This window comes from Ochotona curzoniae, unplaced genomic scaffold (assembly GCF_017591425.1).
Source record: "Ochotona curzoniae isolate NIBS_2020 unplaced genomic scaffold, NIBS_Ocur_1.0 scaffold_2587, whole genome shotgun sequence".
In the NCBI taxonomy this organism is placed as follows: domain Eukaryota; kingdom Metazoa; phylum Chordata; class Mammalia; order Lagomorpha; family Ochotonidae; genus Ochotona; species Ochotona curzoniae.
Window position 1 is genome coordinate 24,553,184 of NW_024467096.1, and position 26,805 is coordinate 24,579,988.

At 37.6% G+C, this 26,805-nt stretch overlaps 1 protein-coding gene across 1 annotated transcript in view; it reads right to left on the reverse strand.

Moving 5' to 3' along the window:
• Nucleotides 1–26,805, reverse strand: part of NAALADL2 (N-acetylated alpha-linked acidic dipeptidase like 2) — a 630,278-nt gene that overhangs the window by 299,144 nt on the left and 304,329 nt on the right. Inside the window, exon 6 of the mRNA XM_041002590.1 lies at nucleotides 5,476–5,619. Within this exon, the coding sequence (XP_040858524.1) occupies nucleotides 5,476–5,619 (144 nt within the window). The remainder of the gene's footprint in view (nucleotides 1–5,475; nucleotides 5,620–26,805) is intronic.

The following is a 26,805-nucleotide window of genomic DNA, read 5'->3' on the forward strand; positions in this document are numbered from 1 at the left end:
GGGGTAAGCCAGCCTGGGCTAGACTCTAGAACTCACTGGCTCATGAGAACCAGGGTGGGAGTAAGACAGGCTGGGCTAGGTTTCTGCCCATGCTGAACCATGCATGAGCTGTGTCTGGGTGTGGAACAGACTGGGCTGGGCTCTAACACACAACAACAAGAATTGGAATATGTGAGGGCTGATCAGGAAAGGCCACTGTTCCTCCTAGGATAAGAGGTGGACTAATTACGGCTGACCCATGAACTCACCAACGGGTACCAGATCTGGCAGTGGGAGATATCATGATGGGGGAGCTTGGGGAACTCCTGTTGGAATACAGTCCATGCAGCTGAGTGCAAGAACCAAGACAGGGAGCAGCCCAATTAGGCCAGAAAATGGTACCCAACAGCATACATTTGGTGCATGTGAGACTGAAGCTGGGTCAGTTCAAATCACCCACTGACAAATTCTAAAGTCAGAATGGACTGTGGGTAGGGCTAGGTTAGGCCACAATACCAGCCAGACGACATTAGGGCTGGGACTGGGGGCTGGCAGGGTTGTTTAGGCTGCAGCCCCCACCAATGTGAGCTGGAAGGGATTAGGCCAGGCCCAGCACCCAGCAACCCCTGGCAAATGCTGAGGTGAGGCAAGCCATGCCAGACAGGGCCACAGCACTGAAACAGCACACACAAGACCTGGTGGGAGACTGGGGTGAACCCAGTAGGGAGGTTATGAGGGCCCCTATGCTGGGCAACTAATCCCACTGGTGAGTGTAAGAGCTGGGATCCAGGCAGACCAGGCTGGGTAGGGTTACAACATCTGGTGACCCACATGAGAGCTGGATCAGGGGAAAGCCAGGCTGGCCTGACTATACCTTTTGGTGCATGCATAAGCCAGAGTGGGTGTGAGTGTATTGGTCTTTGCTGCAGCAGTAGCTGGAACATGTTGGAATGGTGGCAAATTCTGTCAGGCTAAATAACATAGCCACTGGATAGTGCAAGATCTGGGAATGGGAGTGGCCCCAGTAGGGCAACAATGGGTTCCTTCCTCTTGGGTTGCCACTCCCTCTGGTGAGCATGAGAACCAGGACAGTGCCTATTTCAATACAAATAATCTCTTCCTTTGTAAAAGTCTTATAGATATCAGTGAAATAGCTTGTTGTTGTTAAGTAACTGAAAAACAATACTTGGTGAGAATAACTAAGAATGTATTCACACCTGTAGAGATCGTTAACTGGAGTTTCCCTTCAGATGAGGCTTGATTTAGGGCTCAAATGAAGAGAACACCAGGAACTCTGTTTCCTTCTGTATCACTATATTTCTGTCTCCATTTCAATCTTTCCTCTGTTTATTCACCTTACCCTTCCAGTGTTTACTCTATATAAGAAAAAATATATTCTTATGGGATCTGCATGTGAGTATTTGGGTTCAGCTAATGCAGCACCCCATTATGAGTGCCAATTCAAGTCTTCTTGCCCCACCTCCAATCCATCTGTGTTATAATGGCCTGGGAAAAACAGAAAAAGATGGATCAGGCACTTGGACCCTTGCCCCTATGTAGGAGACATGACAGAAATCCCTTCCTCCTAGGGCCAGCACCATGGCTCAATAGGCTAATCCTCAGTCTATAGGTGTCAGCATCCCATATACGCCCCTGTTCTAGTGTCAACTGCTCCATTTCCCACCCAGCTTCCTGCCTGTGGCCTGGGAAAGTGGCAAGGGATGATCCAGTTCCTTAAGCCCCTGCACCCACCTTGCAGACCCACATGAAATTTCTGGCCTCATATGGACTCACTTCTGGCCATTACAGCCGTTTGGGGAGTGAACCAATGAATCGAAGATTCTCTCTCTCTCTTTCCTCTCTATAAATCCACCTTTGAAATAAATAGCACATAAGAAAGAAAGAAAGAAAGAAAGAAAGAAAGAAAGAAAGAAAGAAAGAAAGAAAGAAAGAAAGAAAGAAAGAAAGAAAGAAAGAAAGAAAGAAAAGAAAAGAAAAGAAAAGAAAGAAAGAAAGAAAGAAAGAAAGAAAGAAAGAAAGAAAGAAAGAAAGAAAGAAAGAAAGGAAGGAAGAAAGGAAGGAAGGAAGGAAGGAAGGAAAGGGAGAGAGAAAGAGAGAAAGGAAGGAAGGAAGGGAGGAAGAAAGCAATTCATTAACTCCTGGCTCTTCACTGTGGCCTGGCCTAGTCTCAGCTGTGACCATTTGAGAAGTGACCCAGAGAATACAGCTTTTTTTTTCTCATTTTTTCCTCTCTCTTTGATTCTATGACATTCAAGTAGAAATATAAATACAGACATAAATACAAATACCAGCCCAGTGTGGTAACAAAAGAGCCCAGAGTGGTTTCTTCATCTCTAGTGCTAAACTGACATTGATGGGCCTGGTACAGTAGCCAAGTGGCTAAAGTCCTCGCCTTGCATGTGCCAGGATCCCATACAGGCACTGGTTCTAATCCCAGCAGCCCCACATCCCATTTAGCTCCCTGCCTGTGGCTGAAAAACACAGTTGAGGACGGCCCAAAGCCTTGGGATCCTGCACCCACGTGGGAGACCTAGAAAAAGCTCCTGACTTCGGATCAACTCAGCTCAGTTGCAGCCATGTGTGGAGTGAATCAATGGATGGAAGATCTTCCTCTCTATCTCTCCTCCTCCCTGTATATCTGACTTTCCAATAAAAATATGCAAATAAATAAATCTTTAAGAAAAACAAACATTGATGAAACAATGACTTTCTTCAGTCTTCTGTCATGATATAAATCATCAATAAACTTGATCAATAAGAATCTATTTCTAGAACTTAGAAGGTGGTCAAATAACTTATATGCCTACGAATTGTTTCAAAAATTCAAAGCGGGGAAGGTACAAAAGAATGGTTGGAAACCAAGCATTGTTCACAAATGCTGTAACATTTTTGCCTTGATTGTAGAGATATTGGCTTAGTGTATGAAATGGTTAAAGGAGTAAAACAAGGATTAATTATGTGCACAGCTATTCTTTCTGAACTTGTTCGGGAAATATTTTCCTATGCTCGTGACTGCACCTGCAAAATATGAATTTAAACCTATAAATTATAAGTGTTGTGCTTATTGCTTGAATCTGCAACACCTCATTCAGTCAAGTTCTGTTACTGAGATATGTACTATTTTTATAGGTTTATTTGTTTTTTATTGGAAAGTCAGATATATAGAGAGATGGTGAGACAGAAAGATCTTCCATCTGCTGGTTCACTGCCCAAGTAGCCGCAATGGCGGAGCTGAGCAGATCTGAAGCCAGGGAACAGAAGCTTCTTATGGGTCTCCCACTTGGGTGCTGAGTCCCAAGACTTTGGGCCATCCTTCACCGCTTTCCTCGGATGGGAAATGGGGTGGCTAAGAGATGAACTGGTGCCCACATAGGATCCTGTTGCGTGCAAGGTGAGGGTTTGCACACTAGGCTGCCATGCCGGGCCTGATATACATAATTTTTTAAAAACTAATGAATTTAATAATAATTGATGAGAAAATGTAAACATTTTCTTGGATAAATTCTGAGAATGACTGTCCAAAATATTTAGGTGAAGAATGATTATCCTAAATTTGAGATTAATTTCGATAAAGTAGAAAACAATGATTATATCCATGAGAAACTATTGCATGGTAAAATGTTTCAGTAACGCTTATTTAATCCTAGAGTTTGTTTGTTCGAGGGCGAGGGACACAAAGAAAGAAAAGCAGAAATTGAAATTTGCCATCTGCTGCTCTGCTCCCCACATGTTCCCAGTGGCTGGGAGTCGACCAAAATACTCATGATAATTCAGTCCAGGTCTCCCATCTGGATGGCAGATACCAGCATCACCCCTTTCATCCACGCAACTGTCTTGAGAAGAGACTGGAATAACGAACCGGCACTGGGAGTTGATGCTTGTTACTTAGACATGCAACGCAGGCTTCTCTAAACAATGACTGTAGGCCCAGGACGAAGTACGACCCAGCGTTAGCATTTTAAACAGGTCCCAGTGTATGAATCTCCTGTGCCTCAATTTTTTTCTTTTAGACCTCAACAAAGTTGTTCATGTATTATGGAGTTACAGCTGGTGACGTGGAACATCACTTTGCTGAGACATGACTCTGCTAGTTGGGAAGGAAATTATCATCAAATTGTTATTTGTTAAGCAAGAAATATTCATATTAACATTTCACAGTATACAGAAGTAGTGAAAAACACCTCACAACTAAATCTTCACAACAACTTGAGATGAGAGATGGACAGCTAATCTTTTCTCAATATATAGATACTGAGGGTTTCCAGGGAGCTGTCGTAGGATCGGGCAGAGTTAACATGCAGTTAACATGGAGCTCACCGAGGCAGGACCCCAGCTGGGAATAGCCAATAGGAAATCTGAATATCTATTGAATGAATTAATTAAATCTTGTCTTTTACAAAAATCAGTGCTTTCCCTTCAGCTAAACTGTTGCTGTGGCTTTAGTAGATTAAAAAAAAAAAAAATACATCCATTTGTGGGGCCCAGAACAGTTTACAGGAGAAAAAAAAGAGAGAAAGAAAATGCTTTTCCAGAACTTCAACATTCCTCCTTTGAGGACACAGGCTACTTGTTTGCAGTAATTTCCACTTTGCACAATCGATAACAGTTGAGCAGGCTCTCATTCTACAGGATTTTTAAAAGCCCATGTCTTTAGCAAAAAGCAATCATGAATGTATTCAGATTTATTTCTAAAGAGTTTTTCAAAACATCTTTTTTAATGCTTTCTTTGTCGAGAAGAAAGCAGATGAGATAAAACATGGCAAGTTGAGCCCCCAGATCTGGAAACAAAATACAGAGCCCTCATCTGGCAGTTGACAACAGCTAGATGCATATTTAGCCATCTGCAAAGAGAGCCTCTCCTTTAGAAGTCTATTGGCGAAGTTAGAAGCAGAGGTAAGATTCAGCCCATGGCTTTCCTCCCACCGCAGGTAGCTTAACTACTTTAGCTTTATCCCGCGTGGTCCAACAAGACCTGACAGACGGCGCAGCTACACACGCAGCATCTCTCGGGCGGCGATGCGTATAGACGGAGGGATTTTTTAGTCAATTGCAGGAATTAGGCTTTAATACTTTGTACGAAAGACGTCATACCCCAGATAGCTGCCTGCTATCCGCAGAATCTTGGCAGGCAATGAGACTGCTCAAGCTGAAACTGGGAAGCTGTGTTAAGCAGATTTTCACGAATGTACAAAAAGCTCTATTTGCAAAGCTGCTTTTCTTTGTGGCAGTTCAAACTGCTTTCTTTCTTCCTATCGGTTTCTTTTGTTATTTCTCGCTATTTTAATCTCTTGGTTTGGTCAACTCTTAGTCTTTAAATTCTTTTCTATAGAAAAAAAAATAAATATATAACTGCTCATCTCATCAAATTCACTTGTTTTTAAAGAATAATCCTAGGCATGTCATTTTAAGAGATTCAAAAATGATCATAGCCCTTACAAAACTACAAGACACACAGAACGACATGTAATACTTTACCATTGTTTGGAAGTACCAGAGGGGTACAGATGTCATTTTTGGTGTTAGCTTTGGGTGCAGAGATTAATTTTGCAACGAGCGATGCGGAGATGGGCTGTACCAGCAGGGAGGTGAGGTTAGATCGGCTTTGTCTAAAACTCCCATCTGTATGCAAAAGGGAAAGCAACACAAGAACGGTCAATAAAAATCTAAAATAATGCACAAGAAGGTTTTTTTAAATAATTTGAATTATGAGCACATGTTTACATTTCTTCATCTGCCAGTTACCTTTTTTTTTTTTACTACATATACTTTATACTCGTTTAAAATGTTAAAAAAAAAAATAGATGTTTAGCCTTTCGGAGAAGATGCCCACACTGCAGAATGAAGTGTGTGATTTGGGAAGCTGGATTCAGGCTCTGACTTCTGCGCCCCATCACAGACTCTGGGAAGCAGTAGTGGCGGCACAGGTGGTTGGGTCCTGTCACATATACACAAGATCTGGATTGAATCCCCAGTTTCTGGATTGCTCTGGCCCCAGATTTCAATTGTGCAAACCTTTGAGAAATGAGCCAGTGGCTAGGACTGTTTCTCTTTCTCTCTCTCTCTCTCTCTCTCTCTCCCTCTCTCTTTCTGTCTTCCCTTCTGTGTGTATATCTATCTACAATATTTTATACTAAAAATCCAAATATAATTTTACATCCTGGTTAAAGTCAGCAGATTTACACATAGCCTTATTAGATTCCCTGTGAATATCACTAACATGACCACAAAGCAATCATAAATCCCTAGAGAGCAACAGAATACACAGTAATGAAGTCACAGCTGTTGGAAAGCAGATGAGCACACATCAGCTGATGATAAAGACCAGAGGAGATCACAACAGGGCAGGTAAGAAAGCAAGCAGTCTGAAGCACACATCCTTAAAAGCCTTCCCAGGGGACACCAGTTCTTGCAACATTAAGCATGACCAAAGGTGATGACAGTAGGAATCCTCTGAGGGATTCTAGGAACACCCTGTACACTCAGCTTAGGGAGTCCCAGAAGACCACTGAGAGAGAGATGCTCCAGGAGACACCAGAGGCAGTGAAGTAGATAATAGTTGAAGCTAATGGTTTTACAATTGCTGAGAATTTTCGGATCCCAGGTGCTCTTGGTACCCATAACCATTCCCAACTGGCAGGGTCACAGAAGGGCCACTGGCACAATGTTGAACTTGTAACTGTTGCTGGAGGTATATATGTATCACTGTAATAATAAGGGAGGGAGGAGTGGATGGGGAAGGTGACAAGGAGGTGGCATGGCAGGAGGAATTCCTACACCTACAAAATTGTACCATGGAAACTAATAAAACTATTAAAAAAAAACTAATGAGAAAAACTTTATGACTGGGTCAATTGAAAATATTTTAAAATACTGGACATAGGAGGTAGACTAAAAAAAATCACTCAAGTTATCTTATGCTGAAACACCACTGCCCATCACTGCCCATCATCTTCATTAGCTATTCTGTATATGAGCTTATGGCCCAGGGCAGTTCCAACAGGGCAATGGGACACACAGTGACCAGTGACGATGGGAGCAGGAAGTCTGGAGACCCAGGGAGGAAAGTCACAGAAAAATGAATTTCATTGAAATACCAGATGTATGTGATTGTACTGAGAGAATGTTTATAGAAGATGAGATTCAAAGAGAACGCAAATATAGAGAATGCAAATGTATAAAATGAAACAACCGTATGTTTAAAGGGAGTAAAAATGTGTCAAAGGGAATGTATTCACGATGCATTAGTAAAATTTACAAAGTCATCATAATAAATACAGTGTTTGTAGGTTTAACACAAAATTGGGAATTTTTTTTTTTTTGCACGCACACACACACACAAAAAGAGAAAAAGGACAAAAACTAAGGAGTGATGGTCATTGCAACTTTCAAATATTAGAACTTTATATTTCAGAGACCATGCAATGGAAAAAGGGGGACATTTTTGAAGTAAATTTAAGCATGCCATATAGAGACGGACAAGTAAATGTTTAAAAAAAAAAAAGGTAACCACCAATGATGTTCAAAGCTATCAAATATTTGGCCTGAGAAGACAAAAGGGAGAGGAGAGTAAATAACAAAAACAAACATGATACCACATATGAAATCAAAATACACAACTGAAGGTAAAGAGGAGAAAAAGAATAAACTAAACTACCTTTAATAAAACAGCTCAAAAGTGCCCAGTTTATACATTTTCTACCAACTTTGAAGGAAATATACAATGGAATGGCTCTGTCAGATTGCCAATAATGTTTCTGAACGCAATGCTATATTTTTCAGAACTTTTATTAGGGAAAATAATTGCTAAAGGTTTTTCTCTGAATTTAATTTGATAGGACTGCAGGGGGTGCAGAACTCAATGATACTGGAACCATGACTCCAGGAGGGGATTATAAATGAGAAAAATATGTTACAGAAATGTTCCTTTAATTCATCATCCAAAAAATACCATCAGGCTAAAAAAAAATGATATTTAGCTTAGGTCTATGGCAGTCCAGAAAATCATGATTTTCAAGGAAAAGATAATAAAGATATAAGGTTGGAATCCATTTTGCTATATAAACAGACAGCTGTTACCATAATTTAGTAACACCTTATATGGATATACGACAGTGTGTTTGGGTCACAGTGCATGTCATTATTTCCCAACCATTTTCATATCATTGTTCCATGACTGGCTGTATAATTTCCAGGACCCAGAGCAAAAATGGAACCACTTGTGCAAGATATATGAAGAATTTCAATGCAGGGATGGCAGCTCATGAAATAAAGTTTGCAGTTCTTTTGAGAAGCTAGTCTGTGAGATGGGTCATATAATTATGATCCTCGCCCTCATGGTTCACACATAGAAGATACTGGAAGCCATAAAGACTGCTGGGATACAGTGCAAGGAAATTCTAGTCTACAAAGTGGCTGCTGGATGACCAACCACGAGTCCCCTTCTGCTTGAAGCTGCATCTGAAATCAAAAGTGGTCCATGTCTTAAACACAGATGTGCACGGAGGCTCAGCCATAGTCATTTATCAGCACATATCTTTCTCCTCTACCCCTTTACTTCTGCCCCTTTTATGGCACATGTACATGATGAAATCTGAAGTCACATTTTCATGCATGTTAGGTTACTGACACACTGCCAATAAAAGAAAAATAACCTGAAACCTTTCAAGGTCCTATATGATTCTAATAGTTGACTCGCGTACCAAGCAGGCTCTTTCTTAATCATAAATCTTTGATTCACAACATTATTTCTTATCACTCACCGCACACATTATAATTAAACTTTCCCCTAAAACATGCAGTTTCGTCCCTTCGTTATTGCAGATATTACCTTGACCTGTACTCACCCCCTCTTGTGTACCCCACGGTTCTAAAGCACACACGTCCTCCAAACCCGTGCACTCGCCACCTTCTACGGAAGCTGTCGCTGCCCCTTGCACTTGGTGTGCCACATTTGTTCCTTTCCTGCATTACTTGTCATTTCCACTGAACACTATCACTATGGAAAATGATTTAATTTCATTTTTCCACTTCTAAATTCCCTGAGAAAAAGGACTACAACATCTACATCTTTCTGTCAGCAACATGGAAGACAAAAATCAGTGAACAAAAAAGTCAGCAGTTAGTTTTGAAAATAGTTTCAATGTTTTGGTCTTCTTGATTTTCTGATTGCTTACAAAAATGCAGAAAGGGCATGACTGAAGAAGGAATTATAATTCTTTGTTTGCTACGCAGTGATGCTTTCTTCCCAGCTAAGTACTGTGCTCCCCGAGCAAGCATATTAAATAAACTTCCAAAACCCATCAATTCACTGATTAACCTTGCTGTAAAATTACCATTTGTAGATAAAATGCATTGCACTAAATAAATTACTTTTAAAATAAATTTATCTGTTCTTAAAAAATCAATAATTACCTTCCATTTTTCCTTACAATGCTTTATTAACTATATAAAACAATGTGTTCCAAAGTTAAATATGAGTAAACGCCAAGCCATAATTGAACATAGGTAAATCTTTTAATTCTTTTTGTACTATGTGACTAATAGACTTGCATTAATTTTGAAATATCTGAAATAAGCGGTTTATTCATTTTTCACCTTCATCTTTAATGGAAATTTCATGAATAGTCCATTTTTGAGAATAAATACCAAAACTTGGACTTTACAGGGCACTAAGATTAAATTATAGACAATAGTTTTTTCTTTTTTTTATAACTCCATACACTAAAGAAAAGGTGAGAGAATTTCAATGTCTTACATTATTAAGATGGTTTGAGTACAAACACATATACCATTTTTTTAAAGTTTATTTATAGACAGAGAGGAGGCGAGGCAGAGAGGAATATCTTCCATTCATCCATTTACTCCCCAAGTGGCCGCAATAACCAGGAGTGAACTGATTCAAAGCCAGGAGCCCAGAGCCGCTTCTGGGTCACCAAAACAGGGGCAGAGTCCCAAGGCTTTGCGCCATCCTCGACTGCTTTCCCAGGCCACAAGCAGGGAGCTGGATGGGAAATGGTGCTGCAAGGACATGAACTAATACCCATATGGGATTCTGACACATGCAAGGCAAGGACTTTAACCACTAGGCTACCGCACCAGGCCTCACATGTACCATCGTTGCACAGATTGAGGCACATTCATGAATTGTGAGGTTCTATTAGATAGCAGATGAAAACTGGATAATCATGTGCTTTGATGCAAAGGATATCATACAGAAAATTCTGTAGCATTACATTTTAGCACTCTTAAAATGCAACATCTCATCTCTTACCCATTGCTTGAACGCCATCAAGATTGACAAACAGCAACTCTGACTTCACTGGATCTCTGATTCCTGTTATATCCTTGTTGTTATTCAAATAAAAATCCAGGCACAACTATTACAGCAATAATTAGATCTCTGATACAATGCTAACTGCATCTAGTACAATGAAAAAACTGAATATGCAAATTAATTTGCCTGATTACATCAGTAACACATTGTTCAAAATCTAACAAAGAACTGTACTATGACAATATTGTTATCTACTAATCTAAAACTACCAAGGGGACGCTGAAGAGTCTGTTTTGCTGACATCTTGAAATTAAAGAGCTCAGAGAAATGTTTAAATCATACCGAGTAAAATTTGGCAGAAATGAGGTTAAAATTCAGTAAAACATATTTCCTAATCATGCATTTTTAGTAGTGTTCGCATCTTAATTTTTCAAAATGTTGATGCTCACTTAAGTTATATTTGTTATCCATGTAAAGTTTGTTTTGTATGTGTTTGCTAAAACTGGGATATTTTCAAACCTATTTAAACAGTGAATTTATATAACAAGTGTCAATTACCCAAATACCACTGGAAAATATATATATATAAACCTTCAAAAGTAAAACGTTTCAGAAAGTGGAGATGTCAGAATTATGATATGGGAACATTAGAATGTAAAGTCTGTTGGTCACAGTGTTTCCTTGAATCAGTTGATTGAGATAATATGCCAGGGACAGAGGAGAACACATCTTCCATGTCTGTGAGTACAAGTCGACCGTGTGCACCTGTCTGTCTCCCTGTGTGTGAACTTAGAGCCTTACTATCCACAGGTAGCCTGTAGTTGTTGGACACGCAGCATCGCATGATCTGGAACTCTTCAGAAATGCAGAATCTCAGGCCCTGCCACAGAGCTTTTGAGTCAGAACCTGCAGATTAACAAGCTCCCCAGGTGACTGGCTATGTGCTTTGATATTCACTAACTACATGATCCTATATTGTCACACAGTATAATTAACATAATATCCCTGGCAACGAAGATATAGAAGGTAAGACAAAAATGGTGGAAACAGTGTTTACTTACTCAAAATTAAAGACAGAAACTTTGGCTAAATCAGTAAAGTTGCAGTCAATAGTCCCATAAGAACAACTGTATAATGGAGACAAGCATACCAAGAAGTGGCAATACAGCACAGTATGCCACTCTGCTCCGGAATAAAAGATGGACACCCAATGAAATTTTTAAATATACCTTGACAACGGGATGGTGATATTTCCACCGTCGTTTATACCTACAACGTCATGATACACTTAAATAGAAGAATGATGGACTAGTAACTCCTGCAGAAGGATTATTGTAATAAGCTGGGGAAAACCAGTGGCAAGGGGAGTTAAGAGGAGAGCATAGAAGCGGAGATCTCTAACCTATAGCACTGCATCATGAAAAATAAAAATTAAAAACACAAGAACTGAAAACATGTTTTTTTTTGGTTTGGCCCTTTCCCCAGAATTAAATTTGGCAACATAAAGATCAGAATTACATGTGTAACGTTTTATTATTTTAAACCACAGATAAATAGCACAACAGCTGACTTCTGTTGCTTTTCTCTCTTCTTGGTTATACTATATTTTTTCTTACAATGCAGGGCTGATAAACTAAAACTGTAAATAACACCTTACCAGAGAAACAAATCATCAGTGAACTGAAAAATCACAGATTCTAAAATGTAGTTTGCACTTTTATGAAAAAGCTACAAATAATCAAAAATGAACAAGTCGGTAACAGTGAAGGCATCTCAGAACGCGTGATTTGCCTTTCTCCAGAACACTGCCACTGTGACAGAAAACAGGCCATTAAGTAACTGGCACAGATATTTTCTCAGTCTTATTTTAGTCTACTCAATTTACTGTTATTTTCATGAAATGCCCAGTGCATTAAACTGGTACCTCACCTCACTTTGCTGTGCTTTTTACTATTTCTGTAACTTATAACCCACTGGTTGTAAACATCACCATCCTCCCTGTAGCTAGTCAAAGTTAGAACAGCACTGTTTATGTTATCATCCAAAACCAAAATGCTTATAAATGCTTTGTGCTATACTGTATTCTTAGAGTCTTTCTCTCCCCTACTCCACCTCATTTTTTTCCAGTCTTCATGCAAATTGAGAATGTTCTAAAAGATCATGGACAATTAATTTTAGCAAAAAAAAAAATCATGAATTCCAAACATTTTTTGCACCAAAATAAATCTCTTTTATTCAAATTCTATAAACTTTTTGACGTTCCCTCATATAAATAAATGCAGATATATTTATGTTTGCATGCACTCATATTATTATGGTATAAGAGTTTTATTACTAATGTTTATCCTCACAATTAAAACTAACACTGCAATTTCTTTATTATATATTTTTTCATATCAAGTTTTGGTTTAAACACTTATTGGTGAGAGTCAAGCTAACAATATCACTACATTTTAATGCTTAACTAATGTAGTGTAGTCACACTTACGTATACACTACAAAGATACAAAATAATATAGTCATTTAAAACAAAAATGACTGTGCATTCTGATATTGAAAGACCAGAAAGATTATGCAGAATGTATTTTATTTTTTACAATAGTGGTACACAAAGAGTCTCTATTCATATTAACTTGGGACTCTTTTTTTCCATCAGTTTGTTTTATTGATATGGAAGATGACACCAACCCCAAAAGAACAAGAAAAATTTCCCCATAATTAAAATTCTTTTTTTTTCATGTTCACATATATGTATTAGCAATGCCAAAATGAAGTATTCAGGGCAAAGCTCCTGTCTCCAACAAAAAAAATTATATTCAATATATTCAATATTCAATAAGACCATGACTGTATCATACTTTTTCTGAATGTGAGATTCAGTTTAAAAAATTGTATTTTCTTATTAATGTATAATTAATTGAGGTGTTATGCAGGATTTGGCCATTATTTGCAACAGAAGCATAATATTTAATTATAACGTTACTTGAAAGTTGGCTTATCTTATTATTCAGTTAATTATTCATTTTATAATGAAGAGAGTATATATTCTTGCAAACCTTAAGTGATTCCCATTAGTTTAAGAGACATTAAGATAGTTAATCCAAAAGTGAATATAGTCTCCAATTAAATTGAAAATCTGTTCAGTGTAGGGTTCATCTCAACTATTTTGTTCTATTTATAAATTTCTTACTCTATGCAGGATTTTAGACACAGGCAGTGGTAATATTCATGCATTTACATTTTCTTAATTTTATTTGAGAAGAATAAATAAACATATGAGAACTACTTACTAGTTACCTACTTTACATAATGATGAATATTTCTATTCTCTTATTCATCATTTGTTGACTCTAATACTACTTCATTCCTTGAAGCACTCCAAAAATAAACATTTGCAAACATCATAATCTATATAATAAGACAAAGTGAAAGACAAACAATGCTTTAAATTTGTTCCTTATTTCAAAGAAAGTAGTCTAAATTTATTACTAACATACTGGACCAGCATTCGTAATATGAGAGATAAACTAAGCAATAGTCTCCAAAGATATTTCTTTGAAAGAGTCCCACCTACTATTTGCAGGGTGTAAACATTGGAATCATCGGCAATTTGCCTAGTTCGAAAACCAGTCAATTTTTGTTTCTTAAGAGAATGAATTAACAAGAAAGAACACACTTTGATGGCTATTATTGTGAAATTATGCCAACATAGTTTACAATAAAATTCTGCATATCAAATTGTAAACAAAGTAAAACAGTTTTTAAAAGATTTATTTTATTTTTATTGGAAAGTCAGATTTACAATAAGAAGGAGAGAGTCAAACACACAGAGTTATTTAAGACCATTAAAAAAATGCAGAAGGGACCCTGTACTATAGCCTAGTGACTAAACTCCTTCCCTTGCATATGCCAGTATTTCATATGAGCACTGGTTTATATCCTGGCTGTTCCACTTCCCTTCCAGCTTCCTGCTTGTGGCATAGGAAGGTGGTAGGGGATGGTCCAAAACCTTGGGACCCTTTATTCCTGCGGGATATCAGCAAGAAGCTCCTGGTCGCTGGCTTTGGATCAGCTCAGCTTGGGGCATGTGAGGAGTGAACCAACAGATAGAAGATCTTTCTTCTGTTTCTCTCTGTAAATCCCATTTTCCAATTTAAAAATAAACAAATCTTAAACAACAACAACAAAACCACAAAAGGGCAGAATGGCTCAATGAATCAGTCTCCAGAAACCGATTGGGTGTCAGTTCCTAACCTGGTTGCTCTACTTCCAATCCAGCTCTCTGACTGTGGTGTGGGAAAGCAGTAGAGGATGGCCCAAAGCCTTGGGACCTTGCAAAGCCCCATAGGATACCTGGAAGAAGCTCCAGGATCCTGGGGGTTGGATTAGCTCAACTTTGGCCTTGCAGCTACTTGGGGAGTAAATGAGCAGGTAGAAGATCTTTCTATTCTCCTTCTCTCTGTAATCTTACTTTTCAACAAAAACAAACATATATTTGAAAAAGCATACAAAATTAATTAATTAATCAATTAAAAAGACTGAACAAAACCAGGACCATATTTTGTATTTACTTAATTTTTGGATGCTTTTTTCTTTATTTTCTTTTTATTATAATTAAGTATCATTTAAATATAATTATGTATAGACAATTAAATATAATTAGAATTTTTGTTTTATTATAATGGCAATTATCTTATGATACAGTTTCATAGGCCCTGAGATTTCGCTTAACCTCTCTAATTCTCCCCAAACTGAGTTCTCCCACATTATTACTACAGTATAGTTCTTCATAAACAATTGCATGTCCATCATTGTAGGCACAGACCATGGCCGAGTCCAGCATCCTATCCTCAACACACAGTTAACAGTTTCATTAGGAGTCCTTTTTTTTATCTGAAAGTAGAGATGCATACTGCATTGTATCCTCTCATCTGGATATGGCAGTCTCCATTACACAGTTACTATTCATCCCCATAAATGAAAACCCACAATACACAATCAACAACAGAAAGAAAAATAGAAATATGCAATGCCTTGTAGGTAAATAACCTGCTACTGAATGACTGATGTGTCACTGGAGAAATGTAAAAGAAAATCAAGAACCTTCTTGAAGAAAATTATGCTACTGTATGATCTATGAGTCAGTGAAGAATTTAACAAGAAAGAAAGTGTTTTGAAGAGATTAAACTAAAAAAAAAAAATTAAAATCCATGAGATAGTTTCCACTGTTCTTGGTTGGTAAGATATGTTTCATATAGGCAACAAATAGATGGGTTTTGTTTCTTTAATCCAGTCTACTATTCCATGTTTGATTGATGAGTTTAAGCCGTTTACATTCACGGTTAATAAAAAAGGGTGGTAATTTGGTCCTATCATCTTTTATCATTTTTTCACATGCATAGTTAAGGATCTTTTCCTTATGTTTGATTGAAGATAGCTTGATTATCATGTGTCATGTTGAAGCTTGCTTTTAGTCAACCCTGTTGGGAGTTCTGTGCCCCTCATGGAAGTTTTTTCCCCATTCTTTCTCCAGATTAGAGAAAGTTTAACTTGTTATTGCATTAAATACATTTTTTTTTAATTCAGCCTCTCTTTCTGCACCATCTGGGACTCCCATAACTATTATATTTAACTTTTTAATATCACCTTTCCATTCTTGATTTTTTTTTTCTTTTACGTTTGCCCAGCTGTGCTTCCAGCTTTCTGTGTGTTTCCTCCTGGTGATAGGAAATATCTTTCAATTCTGAGAGTCTTTCTTCTGCTTCATTCATTCTATTTCAGAGACTCTCCACTGTACTTATAATTTGCTCCACAGTATTCTTCATTTCTGATAAATCAGCTTTCATTTGATTCATTTGCAGTGTGACATATTCCTTGAATTTCTTGAATCCCTGTTCTCTATGCTTCTCATTTTTAACAAGAAGCTTTATAACAAGTGTTTTGAATTCTGTATCCCCTATTTTTTATGTATTCCTCAGTAAATTCTGAGGTAGGCAAAGGATTTTGCTCCTTTGCAGGAAGTCTTCAGTAATATTCATTGTGCCTTTGTCTCTTCTTTTGCTCTTGGTCATTGTACTTTTGTTTATCAGATTCTTCTCCTTAGGACAGGTTTCTAAGCTCTGTCACCCACAGGTCTACAATTTGATTTTACTTATTGTGGTTGATGTACAGCTGTTTGTTTGCAGTCACTTGTGCCACTCCATCCAGCGAGTTTCATCTCTGGATTCTTATGTTATACTTCCACTATGGTCTCTGTAGCCCCAGCTCCTGGCTCACCACTTTCTACCTCCTGTGATACCATGCCGTGACTACACCTTTTTCTGTACAACTTTTCTCCCCCTTCTCATCCAAGCAGCTCTCAGGATTTAGGACACAGCAGCAGTCCTATATAGCTATGTTCTTGGTGGTGCAGATCCTGTGAAATCTATTGGCTATTAGATCTTAGGGCTACACAGACCAATTTTAACCTGTATGATGCCACACTCGGTATTATTTTCCCGTGGGACCACTGTAATGCACTGATCTCAGTGATTTTGCTCCCAGCTCAGCACATGCATAGCTCAATGCTTTCCATGCAAACTTACGCCTTTGATACAATATAGAAAATGATGCCCGATGTGCCACTTCTAGAGTTCTTGACCTGCTGACTGTTAGGTCTGACATCTACCTAGAACTATCTTGGGTGGAACCTGTTAGGATGTCACTTTGTTGCAGTCCACTGATCCAGAAGTGAGGTCACTTCCAGCTCAGTGCCTGTGCAGCCCAACCCCACAGGCTATGACTCCCTATGCTCTAGGGGATGGACTGGGCTATGAACTCTACCCTGTTCCTGTATTGCCCTTCTGGGATCTGCTGATCTGTCTTTGCTCTTGGTTGAATTAAACAGACCAGCAGAACTGGCAGTTCTTTGTCTGGGTTCACCTCTTGAGCTACTGGTGAACACTCCTTTCCACCGGGTTGCTGGTGGAATTCTGGCACCAGGTTCAAATCCCTGAGAGCTGGATGCTGCTTGGGGATTGGCTGCCGCAATTCCACACCTTTGTGTCTGCTGCATTCCCGTGTCGGTCAGTCTCCAGGTGTCCCTCTGATCTTATTGTGTCCTCTCCTGTTTCCTAGAATGTGCCCTCTTTGCTTCACACTGGCTAATGTTTCTGTCTGTTTAAATGTATCCTTACCCTATTCTGCCATCTTGACTCTCCCTTTTGGAAGTTTTCTAACAATAAAAATGAAAAATACTTACCACTTCTGCTTGTATAATATTGATATCAATGTAAGAAATGACCATTCACATATGAAGCATGGAGGTATTCAAAGTTTATGAAACACTTAAATAATTTTTTTTGCAAAACATGTTGAAATCTCTGCATAGTTATTTCATTATTTATATATCAACATACTTTTTGAAGACCCACTCATATGAATGAATCTGAAATGTTTTACATCAAAATCACAATGCTTAAATTCTGCTTTCCACATAGTTTTTAAAATTTCATCCGAGTGAGTCAATATCCATAGAATCTTATATACGTCTTGTTTTTGACATAAGAACATGGACCTAAGCGAGGGGCACTGGTCTGAAGGCCAGGAACCATTTCTCACTTTTGCTCTGCCTCAAGGTGAAAATTTAAAAAATGTTTTTCTCTCATTTGGGAATCTCAAATTCTTTTATTACAATGCCTTTGCATTTCTATATTGTTTATCACTTATTTGCAAGGCAGAGAGAGAAGGAATAACACGGAAGAAGACTACAGAGAGTTCCTACATGCTGGCTCACACTCGGAAGTCTGCAGCCATTAGCGAAGAACACAATCCAGGACTCTCACGTGCATAGAAGCCTCATTGATTGACCCTTCACTGCTGCCCCTCTGTATCCATCTGGTCTAGAACTTCAGTTGATAGTCCCAGCAGGAAATCAAACCTAGGTCCTCCAATATGAGCCAGAAGCCATCTAACCCAGCAAATAAACCTGACACCCACCAGTGCTTTACCACATAAACTCAATGGAATATTTCCCATCTTAATGTTGGATGAGATCTTGCTATCTACATTTGAAATGAATCTTTGGAATTTATAAGGAAAGAGCGTCATATTTATAGAATTTATAAGGAAATTTCAACGCTTTACTCTCTTGGCTTCTAGGTTTCCTTTTGGATAGTAAAATCATTGTTCACTATTAATCATACATAGAATTGTGATTCAAAAATGCCACTCTGCTTATTTGCTACGGTGCTGCCATGCATTGAGGAAAGATATACTTGGATGAAAAAGATGAAAATTTTTAAAGTTCAAGTGGAAAAATCTTCTGGCAGTTAATGATTTACAGATTGATGGCTGAGAAGTGACTGTTCACATTGCTCCAATCACAAATACTCTAATTTCTTCTTCTGAATATTCAATATGGTAAGTTTCCCTACTAAAAAAAGCTTCATAATTGTGTATGTCTAATTTAACAACTTGTTTTTAGGGCATATTTCCTCAAAGTATTTGATATGATGGGACCTAGATTGCCAATCCAAAAAATTGGTAAAAGCAAAAAAAATAATTAAGACAATTGTTTGTTTATTTTGTTATTGATGTACCTATTTTGCAGTATATAGAAAAGTTGATTTACTAAATTTTAGGCCATCTTTTAAATCGCCAGAAAAGGAAATGATGACATAGTGAGAAAAGTGTCTATGCAAGACACAGGACTAATAGTCTTGCTAATGATTAAGTTTTTTTGTTTGTTTGTTTGTTTTTTTTTAAGAAATAGGAATGATGTTTGTGCTATTTCTTTTGTGGAGGACCTCATATGATACTATGCACCGTTATCTTCTAAAGGCTTCATTTTGACAGTGCAGCTTGAATAAAATTCATGATTACTTACAATGGTCGAAATTTGCTCTTAAGCTGCTTCATTTAAATGTCCTAACAATCCAAAGATATTACAGTATTCTGGACACTTCATACAAAGCACCCTTTGTTTCATTCTTGGTGAACATAATGAGTATTTCTTAGAAAATGTAGGAAGTGAATGGGCTTTAAAATAACTACAAAAGAAAAAAAAAAGTCCAAGAACTGATTCCAGAGCAAAAATAGATCCCTGTCAAGCAATAGCATTGTGACAGCTGGGTTAGAATGAGAACAAGGAACAAAGTAGCAGAGCTGGGAAAGAACAGGTATTCCAAAGCCCCCAAAAGCACAGCTAGAACTGCAGAGTGTATGGAAGAACAACAGAGTGGCTAGAAAACCCAAGGTTTTCACCAAGGAATGTCAAATGACAGAGCAAGGCAAAGAGACTTCAGAAGGCCTGATGAACAGAAACACCTAATAAGGAAATTCACTCTCCTAAAAAAAAAAAAAGTGATATAAATAAGAGAAAAGAACCAACAGCTGCTAATGAGCAATTGTTCCAGTACAGTTCTATGGCAGGTCAATAGTAAGCATGCTAGAGTTTGGCTCCAGGAAGCAAGCTTTCTTACCTCCCATTGGGGAAATAAAATATGCTATTAAATATTGGCTAGATCTCTAAGAACACTTGATTATCAGGAAACTCTATGTTAACTGTATCTGTTGTCAAATGTTTCTGGGATAAACAGGACTTTCCATACAAATGACTCTAAGAGACATAAACCCAAGAAAAATGTACAAAATGATTCAATGAGCTGTAGTAGGGAGGAAAAAAAATGACACATGAAAAGGAAGCACTAAGCCCATGGTTAGCTAGAGATTGCAAAAGGAGAAGACATTGTAGACTGACACTAGAAATTAGAATCATTTTTGTGATGACTTTTTATTTTTAATAAATTAAATATCATGGATAGAGGGTAAGCATCGTGGCTCAGCAGACTAATCCTTCACCTATAGGTGCCAGCATCCAGTTTGTGTCCCAGTTACTCCATTTCCCATCTAGCACCCTGTTTGTAGCTGGGACAGCAGTAAAGGATGAACCAAATCCTTAGGATTCAGCACCTGCATGGGAGACCCAGATGAACCTCCTGACCCCTGGCTTTGAATTGGCTCAGCTCCAGGTGTTGTAGCAATTTAGGAAGGAAGCCAGGCATGTAGAATCTCTCTCTCTCTCTTCTCTCTCTGTAAATCTATCTTTCAAATGAAAATAAACTTTAAAAATAATTGTGGATTATACATAGCAAGAACTAGATGATTTTTTTTTTAGGATTTTGAATAATTAGTCCCCTGAAAGTGGATTTTTGAAATATGATTCTGAGAGTGAAAAGAAGAAAACTTGAGAAAAGAAGAAAACTTGAGCCTGGCATGGAAGCCTAATGGCTAAAGTCTTTGCCTTGCAAATGCTGGGACCCAATATGGGCACAGGTTCTAATCCCCAGCAGGGAGCTTGATGGGAAGTGGGGCCTGGCAAAGCAGTAAAGGACAGATCAAAGCCTTGGGACTCTGCATCTGCATGGGACACCCGGAAGAGTATCCGTGACTGCTTGGGGAGTGGATCAACAGACAAAAGATTTTCCATTCTGCCTCTCCTCTTCTCTTTATATACAACTTTCTAATAAAAATAAAAATAAATCTTAGAAAAAGAGAAGAAAACCAGAGAGTCCAATGACAACAATAAAAATAGTTTCCAGGGCCAACTGACTGGTTAACGCAGTATATCCAATGCCCATTCTAATCCTGGCTACTCAACTTTCACTCTAGCTTCTTGCCAATACACCTGCTAACACAGTGTAAGATCACATATACACTTCGGCCCTTGCTACTCATGCAGAAAACCAGAATGCAGGTCCTGGCTCCTGACTTCAGTTTGTTCCAGAGCTGGCCATTGCAGCCAGCACCCATTTAGAATTGAATCAGTAAGTAGTTCTCTCCCTTTGCTCCTTACCTGACTTTGCCCAGTATTCTTGCCTTACAAGTCAATAAATCTTCCAAAAAATTAACATTTGTTCCAGACACAACCTGTGGCATATATTCTCTCATTTCACTTCTGTATTTTCTATTTGATCATGTAAGCTTTCAACTAGGATAGTCATTGCTGTTTCCATTTTACAGAATTTTTCTCTAAAGCTCAGGATCCTTGAGATGCTCAGATTATCATGGCTGATAAGAGATGGAGATGGGTTTTGAGCTTAACTCTTTCAGACTCCGAAATTAAGGTTCTGGGATCAATCATGTTAGAAGAGATTGTAGTTGGTCAAAAGAAACAGTTAAATACACAAATCAAAGTATATATACTGGGATATTGCTGGAAGCAAAATGGTAAATGTCTCTGTGAAATGCCTAGAAAAGGCAAATGTCCAAGACTTGGCAATCTTTCTAATAAAGTAGCGGCAATGCATCAATACAGAATCCAACTAAAATTTCAATCCTCAAGGATGAGATGAATCAAAATCTTACTATTGACTCAAACTTGATATGTAAACTATCCTGGAGATAAAACCAGAGTCACCATATTTTAACATTGTATTTTTATATTTGGTCTTATCTCAAATTATTCTATGAAGTCTTCTTAAAAAGTCAAAAAGTCAGGGCTGCCATGGTGACATATCAGACTAGTTTTCCACTTGCAGCACCAGCATCCCATGCAAGCGCTGGTTCATGTCCTGGGTTCTGTGCTTCTGATCCACCTTCCTGATCATGACTTGAAAGAGCAGCAGAGGATGCCCTGCGTGCCTCGGCCTCGCTGTCCATGTGGGAGGCCCAGGAGAAAGCTCCTGGCTTCAGATGGGCTCAGTTCCAGTCGCTGCAGCCTTTGGGGAGTAGACCAGTGAATGGACAACCTTTCTCTGTCTCTCCTCTCTCTATGTAATACCTGCCTTTCAAATAAAAATAAATCAATCTTCTGTTCACACAGAGAACTTCTTTGTATCAAGTGTTGATTTTTAGTTGCTTTGTGATAGTCCAGACATAACAGTTAACTTTTCTGGTCATTCTCTGAATATTCTGCAAATGCGTGCAGAAGACATCACTTAAACGGCAACTTCCCAGATCATAAACAGAGGACAAAAGCTGCCAAATGCACAGCTCACAGTGAAGTTTCAGGATTCATGAAAATGTCCATCAAATACTTGGAGCTCCAAAGAAGAATAGGTGGAATATAAATGAGCCCCACGTTTCCAGTGACAAATTCGATCCATTCTGTCCAAGGTAACTGAAAATCAAGAAAAAAAAATCTCTCCCTGGCATATATAATAATATACTTTTCTCCTGCTATTTTATCCGTTTGAGGCTACTATGGAAAAAAAAATCTACTATATGCCAAGCTTGTGGAATATACTGAGCTATGCAGATCAAACAATCGATAGCACAGCTTATGATCACTTTTTAAGTTTTCATAGGACTTTCAGTATAACAAGAACTTAAAAGAGGGACACATTGGCAAGGTTGCTACGAAGAAAATATAAATCATATGAAATCCAGCTGGCTATTTTTAGAGTGAAGTTATGTTAAAGTCGAGTTCATTTTTCAGTACAAAAGGAGACATAAATTGCATTCTGAGGCATCTAGAATTTATTTGAACTTTTCAAAGATCTCAAAAATGATTTCAAGTTTCAAGGAACGTATCAATGATACACTAGCATCAGGAAATACCACATTATAATTATACTAATCTAATGCAAGAAATAAAATCGAAAAGATCTCCATAAGCCACGATAAGTCATGAGAAATTCTGGGAAGTCGGCTAACGGAAGCTAATGTCAGATTGTTACATATAAAAGCTTTATGGTCCATATCTATATTTTAAGTACCATGTGCCGAGGATGAGCATTTAAATATAGCTACAACCTGATTATAAATCAATCTTTATGCTAATCTTATGTATTGATTTATTTATGAAAACATAATAGTAAAAATTTGCTTGAGAAATAATAATAGTAATTATAGAAAAAATACAGCCACTCAGTGAGATTTTCTAGATAAAAAGATGTAAGATGTAGCATGATAGCATTTGACAGATTGTAGATAGAAGATAAATCTGAGCTACATGTATTTTAGTGATAATATGAGTAAAGCCAGAGTAGGAAAGAGGATGAAATGCTCACTTTAATGGTGATATTGAAATCCTTAAGTTCTGTATTCAGTTTTTCAATGAGAATATACTTCCAAATAATACCATAGTCTTTAAGAAAAGGTCTTCATTGCTTTTAACTTGCTGAATTAACACAATTAATGTGTAAATGCTATCTCCCATATACATAAACACATATGTGCACACACATAGATAGATGTATAAATCAAAGAGCCTTATAGTTTATTCGTATTATTCAGCTTAATAACTGGTGAGATCACTGAAAGATGAAAAGCTTCAAATAATAATCATACATGTTTCTCTTGAGTGACAAAGAAGTTTTAGTAACTTTCAGCTACCTAAGTAAAATGCATTAATGTATTCCTGTATAAAAAGACTATTCTGGCCATACCCTATATTTCAATTTCCCATACAACCAGGAAGCACTAACAAAATGTTTATATTATTTTCATACATATGAACTTTTAAAATATATGCCTTATCATTTTCCTTTGGTCATGTTTTGATATGTGTATGACTATTCTTATATTTTCAACAAAGATGATGTCTCAATTTTTATTTTTAAGCTTGTAGATATATGTTTGCGTGTGTATTCATTTTTATAGATGTTATATACTATGCCATAATTCTGATATTCTGATTTGTTCATTCAGTTCTGAATTTTTTTACTGAAATAAAAACTTCTATGAGTATGTTAGAATATCCAAGTACATACACATCATGTGAAAATTTCAATAATATTTCTATAAAAATAAAAATAAATTTGGAGTCAAGAATATATGAACTTTTTAAAAAATATATTTCAAAGGCAGAATAGAGACAAGAATCCTTCATTCTCTCTCTAACTCTCTTTCTCTTAGGAATTCATTTTATCTGAAAGGCAGAGAGAAAGATTGTCACATAGTCAGAGCTGAGTTTATGCACAGCCAGGAGCCAAGATGTTCTTCCGAGTCTTCCACGTGGCTGCAGGGCCCCAAGGACCTGGGTCATTCTTGACTGCCTCCCCAGATCATAAGCAGGGAAACGGATTTAAAGTGGAGTAGCCAGGACATGAACTGGTGCCCACATGGGATGCCCATAGTGCAGGTGAAGGATTAGTCTGGTGAGTCGCCATGCCAGCCCCAAGAATATGTGAACATTTAAGTCTCTTGCTTCCCAATAAATCGTCCTCCAAGTGGCTACAACTACTTTCATATGAATTATCATGATAGGATAGAACATTTTTGTTTTTTTCCCAATCAATTTTTGTAAAGAAAACTGTGTGAAGGCTTGAACTAAAAAGGACTATTTTGCATTTGAGGTAAAACAAGTAGTAAAGAATTACTGGAATGATGCAAAAGAAATTTAGGGAAACACTTAGAATAATTTATGGAATAAAACATACCACATAATTAAGAGCAATGTAGTAAAAGAGGTTTCTTTGTCACCACTGAGAATTTCTGAAAAATTCAGAAAATTAAAAAAAAAGTAGAAATATATACTCATATATCTATGTCCAGAATTAACAACTCTTAGTTCACATTGCCATATGCAAATATACATTTTTTAAATTTTTAAATAGAAAGCAAATAAGGGTTAAGATCTTATATTCACTTGCACATTTTGAAAAAGTTAGAGAGAGAGATTTTCACAATTTTTTTTTAATGCCACAGCCACAGTGGTCACTCCTGGGTAGGTCTAAGACAGGAACCCAAAAGTTTCACTTCGATCTCCTCCTGTGGATGGCAGGGGCAGAAACTCTCAGCTTTCCTGTGTCTTTAGCTGGCAGTCAGAGCAGAAGTAAACCATTTAGAACAACAACGAGTGTGGATGACAAAATTCCAACCTCCCAAATCAGCAGCTTAGTCCACAGGGTACAATGTCAGTCCCTGCTTTCTGCAATTTTTGACGGTCTTCGTTACCACCTGCAGTCTGTTGGCCTCTATATTCCTCCTGATCAACTCAATATCAAAAATTTGGCTTCTGCAAGCTAGTTTAGTTAACACTTGGCATTTTAATATGTAACAAAAAGTAATCAAAATAGTTACATCTCAAACACGATGAATTGAAGAAAAGCCAGGTGAAATTAAATATACATATAGTGATACCATTTATAAAAATAATAATGAACATCTAACAAATGCTACAGGTTTCACCCAGTGTAAAATCTCACCAGATTTGAGATTTGAGAATTCATTCAATATCTATCAGAAAATGGATTGGAAGTTCTGAGCGAAAGCAACGTAACCAGCTAAGAGGCAGTGGCATTTTATCTAAGTTGTTTCGATACAGTAAGAATAAAAAAAAGTTAAAAGGTTTTGAGGATATTTTAAATGTCTAGTTTAAAAAAAAACAAATTATTTGAGTGGGGAGTGGGGGTGAGAAGGGAGGAGAGCGAGCCAGAGTAAGCTCAAGGTTCCATTCACTGGTTCACTACCCAAACGCTTACAATGGCTGGAGTTGCAGCAGACACCTAACAAATTAATCTAAATTTTTCACAGGAATGACCAATAAGCACTTATTTCAAGTAACAGAAATAAATATTTACTTTTAAAAATATTCTATTAAAATATTTTTTATTTATGTTACTTAAAAGAAGTGTTTATCGGCTATTTGGACTAGAAAACAAGAAATGCAGTGTTTCTTAGGGTATGAAATATGCATTAAATCCAATGTTTTGATAGAAGCAACACTATTAGAAACTGAATACAAAGTAAACTATTGGTGCTATAAAATCCTCTGTATATCATAAAAGACATTAAACAACATGTTTTCTAAAAGTATCTCTTTATCAAATATGTGGGGTTTATTGCGGTCATCTGCCAAAATTGGTGACAATATGTGAAGAAAGGGAGAGAATAAATTAATAAGAATGTAACAGGTTCAGAAAGAGTGTGTGGCAAAAGGGCTCAGTGCAGTAACCTAGCAGCTAAAGCCCTTGCCTTGCACACACTAGGTTCCCATATGGATGCCGGTTCTAATCCCAGCAGCTGCACTTCCCATCCAGCTCCCTGCTTGTGGCCTGGGAAAGCAGTTGAGGTTAGCCCAAACCCTTAGGAACCTGCGCCTGCATGGGAGATCTGGAAGAGACCACTGACTCCAGGCTTCAAACTGGCTCAGCATCGGCCAATGCAGCCACTTGGGGAGTCAATCATTGGATGGAAGATCTTCCTCTCTGTCTCTCCTTCTCTCTGTATATCTGACTTTGTAATAAAAATTAATAAAATAAGTGTTTTTTTTAAAGAGTGTGGGAAAAGAAAATCACTATTGGTTGGAGCAATTTTACTTTATAGTTCCATCATTGTAAGGATTCAGGCTAACTGAAGAAAGCATAAATGCCTCAGCAATATGTAGATCAAGACGGAGTCTCAGAAGGTATATATTCCACTTCTTCATCCATGTTGTTGAATTGAAGGACATGCTTGTGAACTGGTAATCAGTCTGACCCATTAAGGTCCTCTAGTTTCTAGTTAAATGAATGTGTACAATCACATTCATTTATAGTCTGCATGTGTAAGGATATGTGGTTGAACATATAAACAACCAAAAGCACAAGAAAAAAGAGTCATTAATC